Source organism: Myxine glutinosa, unplaced genomic scaffold (assembly GCF_964187855.1).
Source record: "Myxine glutinosa unplaced genomic scaffold, kmMyxGlut1.1 SCAFFOLD_937, whole genome shotgun sequence".
NCBI classification, from domain to species: Eukaryota; Metazoa; Chordata; class Myxini; order Myxiniformes; family Myxinidae; genus Myxine; species Myxine glutinosa.
In genome coordinates this window covers 23909-37977 of record NW_027617032.1, presented here as the reverse complement: position 1 = coordinate 37977, position 14069 = coordinate 23909, and the positions used below count along the sequence as shown (strand labels likewise).

At 46.8% G+C, this 14069-nt stretch overlaps 1 protein-coding gene across 1 annotated transcript in view; it reads left to right on the top strand.

The window, feature by feature from the left end:
* The window catches only part of LOC144889120 (uncharacterized), a 55610-nt gene extending 42159 nt beyond the window's left edge, over window positions 1-13451 (top strand). Inside the window, exon 2 of the mRNA XM_078769025.1 lies at window positions 13208-13451. Coding sequence (XP_078625151.1) covers window positions 13208-13249 — 42 coding nt within the window. The 3' untranslated portion in view covers window positions 13250-13451. The remainder of the gene's footprint in view (window positions 1-13207) is intronic.
* The last annotated feature ends 618 nt before the right edge of the window (window positions 13452-14069 follow it).

Below are 14069 nucleotides of genomic sequence, written 5' to 3'. Positions count from 1 at the left end.
GTGAAGTGTTGTTTTGAAAATATATTTGTGATGCAAATGCAATAGATTGAACAATATGGAAGGAGCCAATGACCAACGAAATGTCTTGTGATTCTTGCAGGATGACGGTGTATGCCTAAGGGAATTGGATTACCAAAGTTATGATTATTTACTTATACTCGTAATGATGTTTACTTGCAGTGATTGATTATTTACTTATACTTGTAATGATGTTTACTTGTAGTGATTGACTGTTTACTTATAGTGATGTTTAGATTAATGGTTAATATAAACAAAAAACAAAAAGATGAGGGAATTGTGGAAGTGTAACTCAGTGTAACTTATTAATTGGCACTGGTAACTTATTAATTAACACTGGTAACGAAGCAGATACATTTTACCTGCAAACTCTGTGAAAGACGAGTTCGTAAATGAGTGTCCGGAATGTGCCCGAACATGATAATCTCTTGTCCACCTGGTCACAGCCCCTGGCTGGAGCACCCCCCTATCGTTTGGTAAACGGAACTCACAGCAGGAGGGGAGCGAGCTGATGCCAGGACTTGGTGCATGCATGACCTCAGGGCATTAGCGGAGAAAGGATTAACGTTCAGCGGACAGGGGATTAAGTCCAGTTTGTCCATATAAACGAGAGCAAACGTTGAGTAAAAAGAACTTGTGAGCAGAAGCTCTGACCGACGGAACGGACGAGGACTCATCATCAGACCCTCTGCCCGACGGGAGTGGCGGAGGAACATCGGCCGAACGAGAAGGACCATGCGAAAAGAGTTAACCTGGTCCATTGAATTAAGCGGTATTATTTGGTAATTGGAATGAAGTGAATAACCAGTTAATAAACCAGACCTTTTGTAAAACCTGTGTCCGGTCATTGGAGTCTTGAGTCTCCCCCACTACTTCCCCTACAGTACCGACCCCTAATGCACTCCCACCTTCACCTCAAACTCACCACTGTTCCCGTCATTCGTCCTTACAGCACCCTAACCCAACCCCATCCCAACCCCATTACAGCCCAATTTTTTATGGTTTCTGTGATGTGTCTCACATAGTATAACTGCGGACCATCAGGGAGAATTCCCGTTTCCCAATTTTCAGAAATTTGTGGGTCTCCAATGTATGACTTGTATTCTGGCTCATCAAGGTAGAACTTGTTCAGTGGGTTTTGTTTTGATAACTCACAATAAGTATCATCATGGTAGAACTCTTTTTCAGGATTTTGTGGATCTCCAAGGTATAACTCTTTGGCTGGGTCATCAAGGTAGAACTCGTTCTGTGGGTCTTGGTTGTTCAAAATGTCTTCAAACAAAAAAATAACTTCATCCCAAGTTGTTTTAAAAGCAGAATTTTCATTTCGTATCTCAGATACAATTTCCTGTGAAAGAAAATAACAATGTATTAATTTAATTCAATATTTTTATTTGTATAAATCAAGCTCTATGAATATGAAAATTAACGTTGTTAACTCTTACACGAGTCTCATCTAAAAAAAAAAAAAAAAAAAAAAATTAAATAAATAAATAAATAAATAAATAAATAAACAAACACCTCCATTGATAAGAGGTTCGAGTCCAATTCAATCTGAAGGTGGAGTTCTACACAGGTAGTAGGACTCCAAGGAATAGCAAAGTTATCCCATTCCATTTCGGCATAGTAGTCCATTCTCAAATGAAGCAGAAAGCGTGTTTGAAAAAGCCTGTGTGGTCGGTGCCTTTTATAAGGACTGGGTGTGTCATTTCCTGTGGAAATTCCCTGGGCATGTCTTAACTGGAAATGATGTGATGAAAATTCCCTGAAAATGATGTAATGTCTTAACTGAAAATGATACAATGGTAGGGTTTATAAAGTGGGTGGGGCTTAGCAAAATGGGTGGGGCTTAACAAAAGTGGGCGGGGCTTAGCAAAAAATGGGCAGGGTGTAGCAAAAAGTGGGCGAGGCTTAACAAAAGTGGGCGGGGCTTTAGCAAAAAGTGGGCAGGTTTAGTAAAAAGTGGGCATGGCTTAACAAAAAAGTGGGCGGAGCTTAACAAAAAGTGGGCAGAGCCGACCAAAAAGTGTGTGGCACTGGAGGCGCTCAAACAAGAACATTGAGGGAGGTTTATCATTTTATCTCAGCTCAGTTAAAATATCTTAATAAAGAACCAAACTCAAACATCTTTTTTGTTAATATTGTTGCGAATATGGCATTTGGCCTCCATATCCGCTTGTAAATATTCCCCTATTTCCCCAATACTCCCCAACTATCCCCAATCCCCCATTCCCTAGTCCCATTGCCTGTAAATACCACTCTGTAGAACCGACCTTCCCCTTTTTCCCCCATTAAATGTCGTGCCCAGGTCCACCGCATCTCACGTAGACAACTTTCGGACATCTTGCTAGTTATTCTTAGTCTATGTCAGTTAAGGACTCGTTTCCATTAATTCTGACTCTTCGTTGCACCAGAATGTGATTATATGGCACCAGTAGTGAGTTTAGGACCTTCCCATACCTCCTCCCATCTTCTTCCCCAAACAACAACTACAACAACAACTACAACAACTACAACAACACCAACAACAACAACTACAACAACGGCGCGGCGTGGGGGGAGTGTGCGTCCTCACACCGGCTCGGTTAGCCGCCATGACCATGCGCTCCGACGGGGTTACCACGAAGGGGCTCCCTGTCAGCCCCTCGTCAAGGGCGGAGCCGGTAACCCCCCGCACGCACCCAATGAGAAGCAACGGGCCGAGTCCATCTGGGGCGGAGCTAACGAGCCGAGGGCGTGTCACTCCCCGCCGGATATACGCAGCCACTTGCCGGACGTGACGTCAGATGCGCCTGAACTACGGAGAGCAGAGGACGCCACCCCCAGTGCGACGATACCTCCCCGCATCTTTGGACCGGACCGGACCGGGTCGATTCTGCCCTGAGCCCAGGTGCACCTGGAGCCATCGATTCTGCCTTTCCTTGCCATCAATCCCCGTGTGAGTCAGTTTTTGTCCCGTTTATCTGTCGTCTGTTGGGGTTAATATAAGAGTGTGTCTAAGTGCCTGTCTTTCTATGGTGTCCCTCTCATCCCTGTAATCTAACCTTCCGCCCTAATATAACCTCCTCCGGAGGTCTTGAGAACTGAACCCTTGGTGTCGTGTCATTTTAATCCAGCCGTTGTGTCCTTTTCCTTCATTGATCTAGCGTAGCGCGACTAGTCAACGTTCGAGCATAATCGGGTAAACTGTGCAGACGTGGTCATACCAAACCGCTCGGTAAACTAACATCCACAACCGCGTCTGTAACAATTGGTGTCGAGGAGTGGAATTCGGACCCGGGACTAAATTTATTAGGCCCAAATTTTGGAACACCAATTGTACCACTAGGGTAACAATTGGTGTTGGGGAGGTAGAATCGATCCGGAGCGCGTTTGCCGCGCTCGACGAAATTATAACGGCGAAATTTGATTTTGTTATACGGAAATAAAAACCCGAATTTTGAAAGTCGCGCTATGGCAGACCAAGTCGGCTGGGGTCCGGTAGTGGAGAGTGAGGCAGGGTCGGTCCAGGACCAAATTGAGGGACGTGAGGAGAGCGAAGCAGCGAGGGTAGCAAATGCACAAAATGGCGCCTCGCTGGTCACCGCGCCCGCGACCGTGGCAGCGCCCCTGGTGGATTCGAACCTTTTCCTCCTGCAAATGAGGGCCCTTATGGAACAAATGGTGGGAATGAGGGCTGATAGTGAGCGGTTGGGAAACCAAATGGGGGTAATGGGGAACCGGATGGATGCTCAGAGTGAGCAAATGAGGGTTGATAGTGAGCGATTAGAGGGCCAAATGGGGGTAATGAGGGACAAAGCGAGGGGTACCGGTGAGGGGTTAGACAACGGGATAAAAGAGGTGAGAAATGGGTTAATGGGGGTAGAAAACAGAATGGCCGCTCAAGAGAATCAAATGGAAGGGATGCAAAAGGGGTTAGAGGGGGTAGAAAATAGAATGGCTGCCCAGGAGAATCAGATAGAGGGAGTGAAAAATGGGTTAGAGGGGTTAGAAAACAGGATGGAAGGCAAATTGAGGGATATGAGGGACCAAGCGGAAAGGGAAGTTAACCAAATGGGGCAGCAGATAGAGGGGGTCAGAATGGGGGTAGAAACCAAACTGGATGCTCACAGGGAGGAAATGGAGCAGATGAGGGTGGCATCTGGGCAGGAGATGCAAGTGATGGGAGAGGAGATCAGAAGAGGAGTGAGTGAGGAGGTCGGAGGAGTGCGCGAGGAGGTGAGGCACTGTAAGGAGCGCATGGAGAAGGAGGTGAGAAAGGGGACTGTAAAATTGCAAAGTGGTATAGAGGAGTTGACGCTGGGAGTAGAACAACTGACAGTGGGACAAAAGGAGTTGGGGGACCAGGTAAAGAAGAACACAGCGGTAATAGAGGGTTTAAAATCGACACAGAAGGAGATGAAAAAGGACGTAGGGGTAATTAAAAAAGAGTGTCAGACGGTACATGAGGACCTGACGAGGAAAATGGACAAGGTGGTAGAGGTGATGGAGGTTAAAGAGCGGGAGGTGCGGGAGCACATAGAAAAAAATAAAGTGGAGTTAGAGGAAGAACTTAAAGGGGCGCACGAAGAGATGAAGGAGATGAAGCAAAAATTAGAAGAAGTGGAAGAAGGGGTGAGCGAAATTAAGAAGCGACGGAGAGAGGATAAGAAGGAGATAAAGGAGGAAGTAAAAGAATTGGTCCAAAGTCTGTGTTCGGATCGTGATGATGTGCTCATTAACCGGATGAGGGATTCGCAGGTGATGGAGGAGAAGCGAAGAGAAAGAGGACCCGGTGTAAGTGGTGACCAATATGGTCGTGCGTATGATGCGCCAGGTGATTTAATAAGCTTGGGGGTCGAGATAGACCCGGATGTTCGTGAGAGGCCACGAGTGAGGTGTATGGCTGGTCCGGAGGGTATGGAACGAGAGGTGCGAGGTGTGGGTGAGCAAGGTTGTGGTGGAGATGGATAGGGCAGGGAAGGAGAAAACGGCATTTTCCACAGGTAAGGGACTGTATCAGTTTACTGTGATGCCGTTTGGCTTGTGTAACGCCCCCGCCACCTTTGAAAGATTGATGGAGCATGTACTAGGCGGCATGCCATGGCAATCATGCCTGGTGTACCTGGATGACGTCCTGGTACATGCCCAAACGTTCCCCCAGGCAGTAGCTAATTTGGACCAGGTGTTCGGGTGCCTCAGACAGGCAGGGTTGAAGCTGAACCCGAGTAAGTGCACTTTGTTTGCAAGAGAGGTGGCCTATCTAGGTCACGTGATCGGCCGCGAGGGGGTAAAAACGGACCCAGACAAAATTAAAGCGGTAGAGGAGTGGCCCGCACCACGTACCATCAAAGAGGTGCGGGGATTTTTGGGACTCTGCTCCTACTACCGGCGCTTTGTGGCGAAATTTGCGGAGTTGGCCCGTCCCCTCCACCGGCTTACGGAGAAGGGGACGCGATTTAATTGGACACGGGAGTGCCACGAGGCCTTCCAAAAATTGAAGGGGTGTCTAACATCCGCACCCCTTCTAGCTTACCCCACTAGTGACGGGACATTTACCCTGGACACGGATGCGAGCCAGGAAGGATTGGGCGCAGTTTTGTCTCAGACACAGGAGGGCGTGGAGAGAGTGATTGGTTATTATAGTGGGCCTTAAGTAGGCCCGAGAGAAATTATTGCGTCACTCGCAAAGAGTTATTGGCTATGCTGGCTGCCATGAACCATTTCCACCCGTACTTGTACGGGCGGAAATTTTTGGTTAGAACTGACCATTCCTCCTTGCAATGGCTCCTTCGGTTCAAGGAACCGGAGGGCCAAATTGCAAGGTGGTTGGAAAAGTTGCAGCAGTACGATTTTGATGTGGCCCATAGGGCCGGGAAGGCCCATGGTAATGCGGACGCACTCTCTCGGCGTCCTTGTCTGGGGGAAAACTGCAAATTTTGTGCGAGACACGAGGAGAGGGAACAATTGGGCGATTCGGACCCGACCCTCGTTGTCCGGGCAACCCGGGTGAGAGGGCCAATTTTGCCACTAACCGCGGACGAAGAATTTGGAGAGTTGGCTTGGAGCACGGCCCAGCAGGAGGATCCTGTTCTGGGGCCGGTGTTCCAATGGGTCAAATTGGGGCAAAGACCAAAGGGGGAAGAGGTCACCCCCCTCGGGGCACAAACAAAGGCATATTGGGCTCAGTGGCAGACCCTGGAATTGAAAGGCAACATCTTGTATCGCAAGTGGGTGGAGGTTCCCTCTGATAGAACTTCCTGGCTGGTGATAGTCCCTGACAAATTCAAGAACGTCATATTGCAACAGGTGCATGGTACCCGCTCCGGCGGCCATTTGGGCAGGACAAAGACAATATCTCGGGTCCGCCGGAGGTTCTATTGGGTGAATATGGGGCGCGACATACAGGACTGGTGTCGGAGATGCGACGCCTGTTCTGCCAAAAAGGGACCAGCACGGAGGATGAGGGCCCCCCTTCAATTACATCAGGTGGGGGCCCCCCTTGAGCGGGTGGCTATGGATATTCTAGGACCGCTGCCCCGCACCCGCCAAGGTAATAAGTATATCCTTGTTGTAATGGACTATTTCACCAAGTGGCCGGAGGCCTACGCCCTCCCCAACCAAGAAGCAGGGGTGGTAGCGCAGGCCTTCGTGGAAGGATTTGTGTGCCGGCATGGGATTCCACAGGAGTTGCACACCGACCAGGGACGAAATTTTGAGAGCAAATTGCTAAAAGATGTGTGCAGTCTCCTGTCAATTCGGAAAACCAGAACAACGCCTTTAAGACCTCAATCTGACGGGATGGTGGAAAGATTTAACCGAACTCTAATCCAACAACTGGCACTGTTCACTGCCACCCATCAGGATGACTGGGACGAACATCTCCCTTATTTGCTTATGGCCTACCGAACCAGCCAGCACGGGGCCACCGCATGCAGTCCAGCGTTGCTTATGTATGGGCGGGAGTTACGGGCTCCCGCCGACTTGCTATGCGGTCCCGTGCCAGACACAGTGGTTAACCCGCCGAGGGAGGGGTACGCACGTCACCTAGAGGAAGGCATGGAGCTAGTCCATGCCTTCGCCCGCCGCCAACTCCATCTGGCGGGGGAAAAGATGAAGCGCAGGTACGACGACCGGAGCCAGGGGAGTCAATACGCTCCGGGGATGAAGATTTGGTTCTTTAATCCCCGGAGGCGGAAGGGAAGGTGCCCAAAACTCACCTCCCCCTGGCAAGGCCCAGGAGTCGTCCTGTCGCAAATCTGTGACGTGGTCATTAAGATCAAAATGGGGCCACGAGCCCTCCCTCGGATCGTCCACGCCGACCGGATAAGACCTTACACCGGCGAGCAGGCGCCCCCGTGGATTGCCTCGGCTTTAGATGCCGAGGCGGGACCCAGTACCTCTGAATAAGGGGGGCTTATTAGTGCCAGAGGACTGGGGGATTGAGGAGCGATAGGCCCGGTGGGTAAGGGTGGCATCCCTGCCACCCTTCCCATGGTGGGGCAAAGGAGCAATAGATTATGGGGTGTATGGCAGTGAAAACTAGCCCGGGTGGGTTAGGTAATATTGTAGGGATCTAGCGAAGATGACATTAGGTGACGTTAAGTTTAGTTAGTGACTGATACCTGTAGTGGGGACGCAGGTAGTTTAGTGTGGATGATAATGACGAGGGAGCGCAATAGTTTAAAGGGACGACTGGGAAGCGCAAGTTTCAGAAGGGAGTAGTTAGCTGAGATGATGCCGTGTGTGTGAGAATTGAACAGGTGTGATTGCACAGGTGTGCAACTGGACAGGTGTGTGGAGCAGTGTATGAGTAGTGAGTGTGTGGATCAGCGCTAATGCGCTTGGGGAGAGAAGGGTGCAGGTGGCACCAGGTGTGAGAGCACAGGTGTGCAAGTACAGGTGTGTGGAGAGAGTTGGAGGAAGTGGTACGGAGTGGTGTGCATGGTGCGAAGGTGTGAATGGGGGAAGAGTGGACCCCCATCACGGATACCCGGGGCGGGTAGTGTAAGTGTTAGGTAGAGGGTACAGGTAAATTGTGGTTGGATATTGGCATTTGTGGTGCGGGTGACAGAATGGTATTGTGGATGGGTGCATTAGTGTCGTGGAAATGGCTGGGCGTGTAGCCTGTTAGTGCGTGTAGTTGGTTGGGCACTCCACCACTGTGAGGATGTCGGCCAGGTGAGGCCGCAGGTGGGCTCTGGGAGCCGGTAGTTGTGAGTGGGTGCCTGAGGATCCCGGGTGTGGATCGGGCAGCCCAGTGCCAGAGAGGGCACCGAGTGGGGAGAGCGCCAGAGGGCCTTCCCCAGGTAGTTAGGTTAGGGTAAGGAGCAGGTAAGCTCGGAGGCAACTGCAGTGGTGGAGGTGTGCAGGTGGGTAGACCCGCTGGGAGAGGTACACGCCACAGCCCAGAAATTGTGCGAGGGCACCGGGAGAGGAATCGGGGGAGTGAGACCCCAAATTGAAAAGCACCACAGTTTGGCCAATGGGAATTGGTTTTTAGAACCCATAGTGTAAGAGGGCCAATGGTTTGGCCGGAGAAAGACCCCGGGTAATGTAAAGTTGTTAAAGTCATTTAGGAAATAGTTAGGATTGATGAACCTGTCGCACCATACGCAGCCACTTACCTGTGGTGATGATGATGACTCCACACCTGTGTTTTCTTTGTTCTGTTGCAGGAAATGAGAATTGCTGTGAGGATTTGTGAGACGCATCACGACGTGGATGAGACATTGGGGTGATTCCATCTCTCCCTCCCTAGGAGGGACTGATGATGAATTGGTAATGGCAAATTTTGATGTTCAGTTGGAGATGGCAAATTTTGATGAGAGTTGAAAATGGCAAATTTGATTGGTTAGGAGGGAGAGAAGACGAATTTGGTTTATGGGAGGAACGGGGAAGACAGTAGGGACGTTTGTTGATTTGTAAAGTAGATGTTTATGGGTAGTGTTGTGTTTTGTGGATACAGTAAGGGGGTAAGGGAGGGGCCATGTAGGTTACCTGGTGGGGGGGGGGGGGAGCGTACGGTAGGAACGTACCTGTCTCACCTGGTTCCCATGTGCCCCCAGTGTGCATTACCTTGCATTGCGTGCACTTTTGCGCCCTTACCACCTTACTCACTTGTCTGCCTCTTTTGTCTCCCACCTCCGAGGATCTGGCTTTGGGGTAGAGAGAGAGGAGAGAGAGGTGCTGGCTACGCAGTTGTGGGCCTGCACTTTCGCTGCTTGCTGCCTGGATCGATACACCATATGGACCGCAATGTTTGTGGCCACCCACCATGGACCGCAGTTCTTATGCGGCCAAGCACCACCCATGGATGGACCTATGGGTCAACGTGGCACCTATGCCATACAAGGTGAACCACTAACAGTTGGCCCCCTGACGGCCACAATAAAGAAATGGACGCGGTTGGCGCCTTTCTTTATTTTTGAAAGCAGTAAGAAGGCCAAGAGCACCACATGAAGGCAAGACCAGCGGCAGAACATCGGCCGGCTGCGACACCACCGGTGATTTATAGACACTTTATTGGTGCACCGGATGGTGCTGACTGTGTGATGGGGTGGTGCTTTTGGTGCTGGGAAGGGGTGCTCTGCACATTATTAAAGGCCGTAGGCCACAGAGCACTCGTGGGTTGGTGTATCGATGCTGGCATGCGTGCTCTCTCTATGCATAACATCTGCATGTGTTCCTCCAGAAACAGGTCCTGGATCGTAGTGTAAATAGCAGCGTAGTCGTGTAAATAATGCTCCCTACCGGCTGTATGTTTAGTTTGCGAATTCTTTCCGGATTCGGTTATCCTGTGGGTGTGTTTCTGAGAGGAGAAGGGTGCAACGTCGCAGGGGGACATATTTACTCATTTGTGAATATCTGTAAAACTGTCGCACTCAGGGTAGAGTTAATAGTAGAGGGAACTACATCTGAGTGCCACACTAAAATAGGTAAAAATTTATCGGGTCGGGACGCCCCGAGGGTAGAGAAGGGTGCAATGTTGCGAATATGGCATTTGGCCTCCATATCCGCTTGTAAATATTCCCCTATTTCCCCAATACTCCCCAACTATCCCCAATCCCCCATTCCCTAGTCCCATTGCCTGTAAATACCACTCTGTAGAACCGACCTTCCCCTTTTTCCCCCATTAAATGTCGTGCCCAGGTCCACCGCATCTCACGTAGACAACTTTCGGACATCTTGCTAGTTATTCTTAGTCTATGTCAGTTAAGGACTCGTTTCCATTAATTCTGACTCTTCGTTGCACCAGAATGTGATTATATGGCACCAGTAGTGAGTTTAGGACCTTCCCATACCTCCTCCCATCTTCTTCCCCAAACAACAACTACAACAACAACTACAACAACAACAACAACAACAACAACTACAACAACGGCGCGGCGTGGGGGGAGTGTGCGTCCTCACACCGGCTCGGTTAGCCGCCATGACCATGCGCTCCGACGGGGTTACCACGAAGGGGCTCCCTGTCAGCCCCTCGTCAAGGGCGGAGCCGGTAACCCCCCGCACGCACCCAATGAGAAGCAACGGGCCGAGTCCATCTGGGGCGGAGCTAACGAGCCGAGGGCGTGTCACTCCCCGCCGGATATACGCAGCCACTTGCCGGACGTGACGTCAGATGCGCCTGAACTACGGAGAGCAGAGGACGCCACCCCCAGTGCGACGATACCTCCCCGCATCTTTGGACCGGACCGGACCGGGTCGATTCTGCCCTGAGCCCAGGTGCACCTGGAGCCATCGATTCTGCCTTTCCTTGCCATCAATCCCCGTGTGAGTCAGTTTTTGTCCCGTTTATCTGTCGTCTGTTGGGGTTAATATAAGAGTGTGTCTAAGTGCCTGTCTTTCTATGGTGTCCCTCTCATCCCTGTAATCTAACCTTCCGCCCTAATATAACCTCCTCCGGAGGTCTTGAGAACTGAACCCTTGGTGTCGTGTCATTTTAATCCAGCCGTTGTGTCCTTTTCCTTCATTGATCTAGCGTAGCGCGACTAGTCAACGTTCGAGCATAATCGGGTAAACTGTGCAGACGTGGTCATACCAAACCCCTTCATTGATCTAGCGTAGCGCGACTAGTCAACGTTCGAGCATAATCGGGTAAACTGTGCAGACGTGGTCATACCAAACCGCTCGGTAAACTAACATCCACAACCGCGTCTGTAACAATATATTAGATGGTGAAGGGAGTGGCAAGAGAATTAAATTATTTCCCACGCATAAACAAATATTTGTAGGATCGATGTTTGAGTGGTCTACTCGGGATCATTGATAGTAAGAGTACCATAAGACCAAGGGGGAATCATTGTTTGAGTGGTCTAATGCACAACATTAAGGATAGGTGTCAAAAGGCTAAAAGGTTCGTAAAGAGGTGAGAGGAAAATTAACATGTAAATGAAAGGGTCGATGTTTGAGTGGGTCAAAGATAATATGCCAGATGATATGTAGAAGAAGGATTTATAGGTCTATAAGGGAAAACAAATATTTGTAGTGTTTGAGTGGTCTAATGAACAACATTAAGGATAGGTACTATAGACAAAAGGTTCATAAAGATTAGGGTGGGAGAAATAGAGGTGTTAATGGGCATTGAGGTTAAGAGGAAAATTAACATGTAAGTCAATGGGAAAATGTGTCCCAGAAGCAACATATATACAACACTCATGACTTTATGCCTTCTTTGGGGCAATTTCTGTTAAAAAAAAATGAAAAAACATTTATATGCATGACTTTATGCCTTCTTTGGGGCAATTTCTGTTAAAATAAAATGAAAAAAAACATTTCTATGCATGACTTTATGCCTTCTTTGGGGCAATTTCTGTTAAAATAAAATGAAAAAACATTTCTATGCATGACTATGCCTTCTTTGGGGCAATTTCTATTAAAATAAAAAAACATTTCTATGCATGACTTTATGCCTTCTTTGGGGCAATTTCTATTAAAATAAAAAAACATTTATATGCATGACTTTATGCCTTCTTTGGGGCAATTTCTATTAAAATAAAAAAACATTTCTATGCATGACTATGCCTTCTTTGGGGTAATTTCTATTAAAATAAAATGAAAAAAACATTTATATGCATGAATTTATGCCTTCTTTGGGGTAATTTCTATTAAAATAAAATGAAAAAAAACATTTCTATGCATGACTTTATGCCTTCTTTGGGGTAATGTCTATTAAAATAAAATGAAAAAAACATTTATATGCATGACTATGCCTTCTTTGGGGTAATTTCTATTAAAATAAAATGAAAAAAACATTTATATGCATGACTATGCCTTCTTTGGGGTAATTTCTATTAAAATAAAATGAAAAAAACATTTATATGCATGACTTTATGCCTTCTTTGGGGTAATTTCTATTAAAATAAAATGAAAAAACATTTATGTACAAGACTTTATGCCTTCTTTGGGGTAATTTCTATTAAAATAAAATGAAAAAACATTTCTATGCATGCCTTCTTTGGGGTAATTTCTATTAAAATAAAATGAAAAAAACATTTATATGCATGACTTTATGCCTTCTTTGGGGTAATTTCTATTGAAATAAAATGAAAAAAACATTTCTATGCATGCCTTTATGCCTTCTTTGGGGTAATTTCTATTAAAATAAAATGAAACATTTCTATGCATGACTTTATGCCTTCTTTGGGGTAATTTATATTAAAATAAAATGAAAAAAAACATTTATATGCATGCCTTTATGCCTTCTTTGGGGTAATTTCTATCAAAATAAAATGAAAAAACATTTATATGCATGCCTTTATGCCTTCTTTGGGGTAATTTCTATTAAAATAAAATGAAAAAAACATTTATATGCATGACTTTATGCCTTCTTTGGGGTAATTTCTATTAAAATAAAATGAAAAAAACATTTATATGCATGACTTTATGCCTTCTTTGGGGTAATTTCTATTAAAATAAAATGAAAAAAACATTTCTATGCATGCCTTTATGCCTTCTTTGGGGTAATTTCTATTAAAATGAAAAACATTTCTATGCATGCCTTTATGCCTTCTTTGGGGTAATTTATATTAAAATAAAATGAAAAAAACATTTATATACATGCCTTTATGCCTTCTTTGGGGTAATTTCTATCAAAATAAAATGAAAAAACATTTATATGCATGACTTTATGCCTTCTTTGGGGCAATTTCTATCAAAATAAAATGAAAAAAAAAAAACATTTCTATGCATGATATGCCTTCTTCAGGTGCAGAGACAGCTTCATCGTGAGAGATTCCATCGATTTTGAAAGTCTTGATTTCCATGGTATCAAGCCCCCTCCCTCCAATTTCCCCCTCTCTCCCTTCCTTTCACTCAATTACTCATAACATGTATGTGCATTCCCTTTGTCTGCTTGGTCCCCTTTCCAGTTTGTTAATATGTTGCCCTCTTTCATTTCGCTCCACCATGGGGCAAGACTTTTGTATAATAAAAATTTTATTTAAAAAATCCAGGCATAAGGCACATGCAATTCATTTTATTTTGTCTTAATCACTGTGCAATATTTTATTTTGTCTTAATCACTATGCAATTTTTATGTATACTGAATGTATAAACTATGTATACTGAATCGAGGGTCGTGAAAGAGCTAACATTTACTTCACAAATCAACCAGACAAACAAAACACATGAAAAGAGGGAGCGGAAGACAAGATGGGGAGAGAAGGGGAAGCATGCAAACACAACATCCGAGAGCATGGAGATGTGTGGGAGGGAGAGGGCCTGGGGGAAGGAGGCGTGGGAGTGGGGGGGTGGGGGGGTGGGGGAGGAGTGGGAGACGTATAAAACACAAGGACTTCCAGGACAGAAGTTGGTATTTCAAAAAAGTGGAATTGGGGTGAAATTAGCGGGGATAGAAAAGATCAAGGTTTTGGATGGGGGAAGATAAGAGATGGTGGTGAACAGCTGTTTTAAAGACCTGGAGGGTGGAGTGGCATTGAAGAGGGTGAGGGAGTTTGTTCCAGAGGTGGGAGAAAAGAGGAGTGAAGGTGAGCAGAGTCTTGATTTTGGCAGTTTAACCATAAGAGGGTTGCAGGCAGATCTTGTGCGACCTGTAGGAATATTTGCAG